Source organism: Solanum stenotomum, chromosome 10 (assembly GCF_019186545.1).
Source record: "Solanum stenotomum isolate F172 chromosome 10, ASM1918654v1, whole genome shotgun sequence".
Lineage (NCBI taxonomy): Eukaryota > Viridiplantae > Streptophyta > Magnoliopsida > Solanales > Solanaceae > Solanum > Solanum stenotomum.
In genome coordinates, this window is record NC_064291.1 from 12,557,748 (window position 1) to 12,567,758 (window position 10,011).

Sequence of the window (10,011 nt, forward strand, 5' to 3'; positions counted from 1 at the left end):
GGGAAGACTCAAGTCTCGGAATGATTGTTTGACTATTTGAGGCAAGTGGATTTCCAAACCCTTGTTAAGTGTATGGAATTCGTGTATTTCCTTGTGATATGTGTTTGGGGGTAATGAGACTTGGTGATGGGTTGACTTGTATATATTGATTATTTTCTAATGATGAAAAAGGGGTAATAAAAGGCAATGTGTTTAATTGTTGATGTGTGATGTTTGAGACTGGGTTGAATGGCTTGTTGAATCATTGTTGATGTTGTATCACGGTTGTATTGTTGTGAATTGTGTATTGTTATGAAAATGGTCATCTCCTCATTATTTGTGTGAACATGTCATTTGCATTGGTTCTGAGACATAGTTGTCATAAGTGTTATGTGATAAGAGGATATACCATTTCGAGGGACGTATCGCGCGCCGCGATGGATACTATTTTTCAAGGGACGTATCGCGCACCGCGATGGATACTATATATCGAGGGACGTATCGTGCGCCGCGATGGATGCATGGACAGATATGTCACCCATGGGTCCCGGACTGAGAGACAGCGGGTGTGTATCACTAGGTCAGACATGCATCACTATACTTGACATTACATTCTATTGCATTGCACATATTTATCATTACTGAACTTGATATTGTGTTTTGCTGATCTTGTGAGTGCATTTCTGTGGAACTTTGATTGGTGAATATTGAGCTTATATATTGTTGAGGATATGTAATTGTTAGAGTGTTGTTGTTGAGATATGTGCTATGTGAATTGTTAGGTTGGGCTGGTTTTAAGCAAGTTGTAGTCGTGGAGATTGTAATTGATGAATATTGAGCTTGTTGTTGAGAATATGTGATTGTTAGAATGTTGTTGTTGAGATAATGTGTTATGTGAATTGTGAACTATTAGGTTGGGCTGATTTTATGCATGTTGTTGTTGTGGAGGTTCGGTTGGGGTGTAAGGAGTACCCGTATTCTATCCCCTTAGCTTGTGTTTAGAGGTTTACTTGCTGAGTACCGCGTGGTTTGGTACTCACCCCTTGCAACTACATTTTTTTTGTAGGTTACTAGCCCGGACTTTTGTAATATTTTCTCTTCTCCTTGTCTAAGGCTTCTTGTGGAGGTTTGTGAGTTAGCTGCTTGTCATTTCAGCGGACCTTCTTTCTCCTTAATTATGATCTTGTTCTATTCTAGAAACAATGTCATTTGAGACTTGTGTTTTTCTTTTGAATCAGTTGTAATACTTTAGAGGCTTGTACACGTGACAACCAAATTTTGGGGGTATTTTTGAGTTGATTATAAAATTTCCGCATTTTATTGTAAAGGCTGAGCTTTAGGCTGACTCGTCTTGGTGGGATAAGACGAGTGCCATCACGTCCATTTTTGGATCGTGACAGAAAATAATTAAATATAAAGCCATAATATTTTTATGTATTTTAAAATGAGGAAAAATCCCAAAAAATCACAAAAAAGAGAAATATGATTAGAGGCATATATATATATGATTTGACCAATGAATTCATTTCTCAGATAAATTATTTAATTAGTAATTAATATTTTAGAAAGACAATATTTTAGTTGAAAAAAATTAAAATATTAAAATGACAGGTAATCTTTTAAAAAATAATAAAATATTAATTAAGTGATTATATAAGAAATCAATCTTTATACCAATCTATATTGATCCGAGCAAATTTAAAACCAATCGAATTACCATACGTGCTTTCACGTTTTTAACTCATTTGATCCATCATTTCGTTTGAATCTGTTCATTTTATAATCTTACCAAATGTCATAATTGTCATAAAATTACTCGTTTATCTTTTAAATGGATTAGTTTTTGACTTTTATTTTTAGTAATAAATTAATGCTTAAATTTTATTCTTTAAAAAGTTATTTATACGAGGGATAATAAAAAAGGGAAAATTGTATATAATAGCAAACTATTAATTCAAATTACATGTTATAATCATAGTTTGATTTAATTGTACCCCATAACAAACTGTCGCTATATCGCCTCTCTCCTAGTGAATCTCGCTCGCCATTCTCATTCTCTCCCTCGCCTCTCTCACTTTTATACAAACGCAAATGTATAAAATGCGTTTGTGTTTGTATAAAGCGAGAGAAAATTGTATATATACATATATTTTTGTTCCCCTTTCTCCCCTCTCCCAGATTTCGCTCGCCACTCTCCCAAATCTCGCTCGTTCACTCGCCTCTCTCACTTTATACAAAAACGTAAATGTATAAATGTGTTTGTGTTTGTATAAAGCGAGAGAAAATTATATATATACATGTATTTTCGTTCCCCTCTCTCTCCTCTCCCAGATCTCGCGAGTGAGACTCACTCGCTTCTCTCACTTTATACAAACACAAATGTATACATTGCGTTTGTGTTTGTATAAAGCGAGAGAAAATTATATATACAAATACAAATGCATATATATTCATCTTATACACTTATGATTATACAAATACAATCTTCCATTGCCCAGTTTTCTTTTGTCTTTCTCTCTTTCTCGCTTTATACAAACACAGATTATACAATTGATCTTTTGTATATGTATACCAAAGCAGATTATACAACTGCTTTCTTTTGTATATGTATAGCGAAATTATACAACTGCTTTCTTTTGTATATGTATAGCGAAATTATACAACTGCTTTCTTTTGTATATGTATAGTGAAATATACATATTTATGTTTGCTATGGAGCGCAATTATGCAAACTATAGTTATAACATACAAATATGATTTTTTATGTTTGCTATATGTGAAAGTTGCTCAAAAAAAATAGTAGAAAATAGAGGCAAATGTACGAATGACCCGATAAATGTGAATCAGAAGATCAAAAGTAGCAACAAAGACTTTTTTTTTCTTTTTTTTTTTTTTTGTATTTGTTGATTCTTTCGAAATCCTATTAAAATTTGGAAAAATTAGCAAACTAGTCGCAATCCCTAACATAATTAGTAAAAACATCTCCACCTTAAAATAATTATTAAAAATATCAAAATGTCAATATTTTAGAAAATGATTTGTATCCTAATATAACTATTTTCCTTTCCTTTTATTTCTCAAAACAGTCCCACATTGGATCAATTTCTACACCACTAACCAGTAAAAAAGAAAAAAAATATCTTTATTATCCAGTACCCTTCTTTCTGGGTTTTAACTTAAGTCAATATTCTCTCTCTTTCGCTCTTCACGTTTTCCCAATTTTTCTCTCATTCATTGTTCAAGAAAAATTAACTCTTCCTTTTTCTCCCAATTTGTTCAAGAAATCTATCAATTAATTCAAGAAATCTCTCAATTGATAAAAGTAATTTCGAAGTCACCAAATATTTTGTGAGTTTTCTTCTGATTTTGTTTTCATATTCACCAAATATTTTTTGTATTTCTGATTCTCTGTCCTTTTTTGATTGTTTTGTGAGTTTGTTTACATATTTGAGATTCAGTAGATTGTAGTAATATACATTAGCATTCATACATCATATATTGTTTGATTTTTTATACATTCATATTTCAAAATTTCAAAATTTTCTTATAGGGTTACCAATGCACAAGTGAATACAGATTCGAATTCGGATTTGGTGAAAACAAAATCGAAAAAAAAGGAACATAGAAGAAGAAGGAGGAGGAGGAGGAGGAGGAGGAGGAGGAGGAGAAGAAGAAGAAGTAGAAGAAGAAGAAGAAGCAGGAGCAGGAGGAGGAGGAGGAGGAAGAGGAGGAGAAGCAGAAGAAGAAGAAGAAGCAGGAGGAGGAGGAGGAGGAGGAGAAGAAGAAGAAGAAGGAATTTTCTTATAGGGTTACCAATGCACAAGTGAATACGGATTCGAATTCGGATTTGGTGAAAACAAAATCGGAAAAAAAGGAACATAGAAGAAGAAGAAGGAGGAGGAGGAGGAGGAGGAGAAGAAGAAGAAGCAGAAGAAGCAGGAGCAGCAGGAGGAGGAAGAGGAGGAGGAGGAGGAGGAGGAGAAGAAGAAGAAGAAGCAGAAGAAGAAGAAGAAGAAGAAGAAGAAGAAGGAGGAGGAGGAGGAGGAGGAGGAGGAGGTTGCAAAATTGTATTCACAACAGAATTGTATTCATATTAATTTTTGTTTGTTAATTATTTTTTTTACTCAGCATTTGTAAGAAATACATTTTTTTGTCATGAAATACAATATTTTTTTAAATACAAATTTTGATTGTTACTAAGATTGTAAATTTGTATGTTTTGATGATTGGAATATAAATTTGTTGGAATTTTAAGAAAAATATTCGTTTTTGAAAAATATACAAAATATTTTTTGTATTTCTGATTTTCTGTCCTTTTTTCGATTGTTTTGTGAGTTTGTTTACATATTTGAGATTCAGTAGATATTAGTAATATACATTAGCATTCATACATCATATATTGTTTGATTTTTTATACATTCATATTTAATAATTTCAAATTTTTCTTATAGGGTTACCAATGCACAAGTGAATACGGATTCGAATTCGAATTTGGTGAAAACAAAATCGAAAAAAAAAGGAACATAGAGAAGAAGGAGGAGGAGGAGGAGGAGGAGAAGAAGAAGAAGAAGAAGAAGAAGAAGGAGGAGGAGGTTGCAAAATTGTATTCACAACAGAATTGCATTCATATTAATTTTTGTTTGTTAATTGTTTTTTTTACTCAGCATTTGTAAGAAATACATATTTTTGTCATGAAATACAATATTTTTTGAAATACAAATTTTGATTGTTAATAAGATTGTAAATTTGTATGTTTTGATGATTGGAATATAAATTTGTTGGAATTTTAATTAAAATATTCGTTTTTTGAAAAATATACAAAACCAATGTTGTATCCTTTCTGAATGAACACAGCTTACATAAGTATATATGGATACAAATATTTTATTTTTATTTTTATTTGTGGATACAAATGTCATTCTAAATAACTACAAATCCATTTGGTATACCTATTAGAATGAATACAAACTAGTAAAGAAATACAAATGTTATTATACAAACTCAAACATGAAAATCATAATGAATACAAATACACATATCATCGTATTGGAATGAATACAATCAATTACTTTTGAAATTGTAACTGATGAGAATTTTGAGTGATATGTTCCTTTTTAAAAAATATTTTCTCTCATGATTTTCTTCTTTCTGTTATTAAATAATGGGAAAAGGACAAATATACCCCTAAATTATCGTAAATGGTATGTCAATACCCTTCGTTATACTTTAAGGTTGTATTTATCCTTATCGTCAATATTTTAGGTTTTGTATACCCTTGAGACTAACGGCTGGACACGTGGCTACATCTCAATAATTTACCTAATAGTTATTTTTTTTAATCCGAAATTATAAAAAAAACCCACCCATCTTCACTAACCCATCCATAACCCGAATTAAAATCCATCTTCCATAATAATTCCCTTCACACAGGGAATTGTCCATCTTCTTCTCTTTGTTAATTCTCAAAAAATTATCGCACAAACCAAAATTTTCACTAACATTAGCCATTGACTTTGTGTTTTAGAGTTCATGGATGATTGTGCACAAAACCATCAAGTTAATTTTGTGATTGGACACCGCCGCTGTCACTGCCTTCTTCTCCGAAGTTCACACAAACATTTGAATCATTAGAAATGAGATTTGTGAGTTTCTCTTGATGAAATGCAATGATTTTTTTGTGGATTGTGTCCACCTTGGAGAGGCTCCCAACTTGGCATTGACCCCTCTCTGTTAAGACCACCGGAAAATCGTTGTCGATGACCAATAGTTGTCTGCCAGAGTTCAAGCAGTTTGAATGAACTGAAATTTCTTGATGTAGAAGATAAAAGGGTGGAAAATAAACCCCAAAGATCAAAACTTCACGAACTTGTCAAGAAATTGACCGAAATGCCTTGCGACGATGCATCGCCGAAAATTCTCAAAGCTTCTCCATCGTTTTCTTTGTTAAATTGCAAGGGAGAATGAGTTGAATTTTTGTGAGGGAGTAGATATGATGATGCTCCATCATCTCCGCTAAACGGGATTTCATGAATCAAACCACCTGAATTTGTTCTTGTTGGAAAGGTTTTGAATTTGATTTTGTAACTTTGTTCAAATATATTTGAACTATATCTTTCTTGTTCTTCTTTTTTGATCCACTCATCAGTGACAGATTCATTTAATCCTTTTTCTAAAACAAAAGAAAAGAAGTAAAATATCGTGCAATGAGAGATTATCAGGCTTGGCACTGTAAGGATCAAGGGGTAATTCTTAATTTATGTTAGGATTGGAGTTTACAGACATGTGAGTAGTGCAGACCTCGTGCTCATGTTCATCATCTATTCATTGTCCTGGTGCTCCATCTTCTCTCTCTAACTGTATTATAACACAAGTGTTCCATCGGGGCGGAGTAGGGCCGGAGACGGCGGTTATTCAAACTATTTCAAAAAAGTTTTCGGGTGGGTTTAAAATAGAAATGGGGCGGATTTTTTTAATCTTGGGTAAAAAATAAACAAAAAATTGGGTCAGTCGTTGAGATGAAGCCACGTGTTCAGCCGTTAGTCGCGAGGGTATACACAACTCAAAATATTAACGGTAAGGGTATATACAACCTTAAAGTATAACGAAGAGTATTGACATACCATTTACGATAGTTCGGGGGCATATTGTCCTTTTTCCCTTAAATAGTTGTATTCTTTCAACTCAAACAAATAAAAAATACATAAATAAGAAGAAAAACAAACTAAAATATTGACATTTTTAACAAATATTGAAAATGTTGATAAGAGGTCCCATTAAATGCTAAAATATTGACATTTTAAAATTTTTCCCTTAAAATTTAGCTTCAATTGGATCTAATATTTCTGATGCAGAATACAGATGTGAATATTTAGGAAAAAGACATAAATAGACCCTAAATTTGTTTTGAAAATTTATACTCAAACTAATGTGATAACCTATTACACATATGTTATACTCAAACTAACGTAGCGATCTATTACACCATCAAAAATTGCAACACCATCACTATATATAAAATTGCATCACTCATTATCAAATAGCACACACCATCACTGTCACAAAAAATCACCATACTTAACAACCAATTTCACCACCAGACATCAAAAAAACAATTCAATTATCAATATTTATTTGTAAAAATTAAACCTTGGTTGGACAACTGAAAATTTGGTGTTAGATTTACTATCATTGAATTTGAGCAAAATTTAGAGAGAATTTTTAGAAGAATTATGGTGGGAGTAATAAGAATTGATCACGCCTTTTTTGGATATTTTAATTTTATTTTTACGTTAGCTTTTGTGCGATATTAATTACATTTTCAACAATAATAGATATAATAGGTCATCGCGATAGTTTGTGAAGACGATTTTTTAGAAAAGTATAGGTCGAAATTTATGTCTTTTTCCTGAAAAAATATTATATTTAAATTAATAATATATATATATATATATATATATATATATATATATATATTTGTTTTAATTTGTTTGGTTTATTTTCACTTGGAATAAAGTTCAAGAAAAGAAAATTTTAAATCTTATGACTTTAGATTAAAGATGTGTCAAAAATATCAAAATATCCTTCAATCTTGTAGTCTTAAACATATCACGTGAAAAGTTGAAATTAAAAAATTGATCAAACAGAAAAGCATCATTTTTAAAAAACCGAATTATCAAACAAAATGGATCAAATAAATTAAAGTGGACATAAATTCAATATTAAAAACTATAGTAAATAAATTAGTCAAATTTAAATCTTAAACCCGTCTATTTCAACCCCCACTTCTCCCCACTCCTCTTTTAGCTTTTTTAATGTATTACGTAATTTTATCGTCCTCTATTTTATGTTTCACGTTTTCTTGTCCTCTATAAATCTTAACAAAATTCTCTTGTTAGGTTATCTCTTACACATAATAATTCCACTTTCCATGTTGCTAAAAGCCCCTACTTAATTAGTTTTATTATTAATTTATTATTTATCTTCTTCTACTACTTTCTAGTTTCCTATTTCTTTTCACTTGTTTGTGTTTAAATTGAACTTAAAAAAGTTGATTTAATTAATTTGAGTGGAGATGGAAGGAGGAGTAGCTCAGAGAACAGATACAACAGCTTTTAAAGAATGTTTAGCTCTTTCATGGAAGAATCCTTATGTTCTTCGTCTTGCTTTTTCTGCTGGAATTGGTGGCCTTATATTTGTCTATGATACAGGTACCCCACTCTCTATTTACAAATTAATTGAGCTTAGGCAGCGGTGGATCCAGAATTCTATCAAGATATTTAGAAATGGTACACAAAACACTTAAAAGACTTAGTTCTTTCCAGGCGTTGAATACCACTAGTCTACAATACCTTATTGTGTCGAAATTATGTCATTTAATCACTTCATATATTATTTTACTTATATAGACGATATAATTTTCAGATAATGGTGAAAACCCTAACAACATCATAGCTACGCCCCTCATAATAGAAGTAGTGGCATAGTCACAATTTTGACTAAGATATATCAAAATGTAAAAAAGTAAAATTACATAAAAATTAAAGAGTTATATATTTATATAGTTGCACAGTGTAAATTTTGACGAAGAGAGAATTGACATCCTTTCAAGTATACGTACCTCCGTCACTTAACAAATTAAAGTTGGAATCATAACTCTAACTAAAGGCTTAATTCTTTCAAGACGTCGAATATCACTAATTTTCTACAACACCTTGTTGTGTTGAGGATACGTCACTTGACAAAGTTGGAATCATAATTTTGACTAATGCTATTCAAAATATAATAAACAAATACTATATCACAAAGAAGTCTATATAAAATAATTTTGACCAATATTATATAGCTTAATTATTTAATGTGATGTTGTATAGGAGTGATATCAGGAGCTCTACTTTACATTAGAGATGACTTCAAGATGTTGATGAAAACACCGTCTTACAGGTTTGTTTGCACACAACTATTATCCTTATTTATTTTTAGTTTTTGCTAGTCACCTTGAAGTAATTATATCTACAAATATATGTTTACTTTTCTTAAATTGTAATTTTGCCCTTTTTCAATTTATATGACGTAGTTTGTATTTAGTATATTTTTAAAGATTGTTATATTCTTTTATTTAGAAATAATTTTATTTTTAATTTTTTATTTATCATTAATAATCACACAAAAATTGTTGATTATATTATTTCTTCATTTCAATCTGTGTGATAATTTTTTCTTTTTAGTTAGTTTCAAAAAATTAGTATCTTATCATATGTATTAATAACAATTAACTTCAAACTTTCTTTTTTACTTTCAATAAAAGATTTGTACTCACAAAAAATTTAATAGCTTATTCTAAATTACAAGTTTAAATAACCTTTTTTCTTTCTTTTAAGTTTTGTATCCAGTTAAATACTTTAGTATAAATCTATCTATAAATAAAGGGAGAAGAAAAACAGCATATGTATCAACGCCACAATTAATCTTGAAATTTAAGTATTTAAAAATTAAGTTTAAAAAAGAAATATTACTTTTTAAAAAAATATATAAAATAAAAACATGTCAGCAAATTCTATCCATATTTTCACGTTGCTAAAGAATAGGATTGATTAACTAATAAGCAATTTATTTTAAGTTTTAAATTTTAAGCAACTCAATTATCTATTTTTGAAATACAATTAAAAAATAAAAACTACCTATTCAACCGAATTGAAACTTCCTTACGATTTTAAAATTCTAATTTAAAATTCTTTTAAATTAACCGAAACTTCCTTACTATTTTGAATTGAATTCATGGGTACATGTTTTTAATTTTTAATTCTTTTTAAAGTTTCCATGAAAATTGTTTTAAATTTGAATTTTGAAATTTCCTACTTTAATATACAACTTAAAAATAAAAGGTAAATTATAATTTGGATAAGAATGAATTTGAATTGCATATTGGTTGGTTTCCACGAAAATTGTTTTTTCTATTTGAATTTTAAAATTTCCAATTTTGAAATATAATTTAAAAATAAAAGTGTAAATTGTTCAATAATAATAATAATAATA

At 30.0% G+C, this 10,011-nt stretch overlaps 1 protein-coding gene across 1 annotated transcript in view; it reads left to right on the forward strand.

Moving 5' to 3' along the window:
- The first annotated feature begins 8,050 nt into the window (after positions 1 to 8,050).
- LOC125842374 (probable inositol transporter 2) overlaps positions 8,051 to 10,011 on the forward strand; it is a 27,086-nt gene continuing 25,125 nt past the window's right edge. The window contains 3 exon segments of the mRNA XM_049521652.1: positions 8,051 to 8,186; positions 8,850 to 8,888; positions 8,891 to 8,919. Of these exon segments, the coding sequence (XP_049377609.1) occupies positions 8,051 to 8,186; positions 8,850 to 8,888; positions 8,891 to 8,919 (204 nt within the window).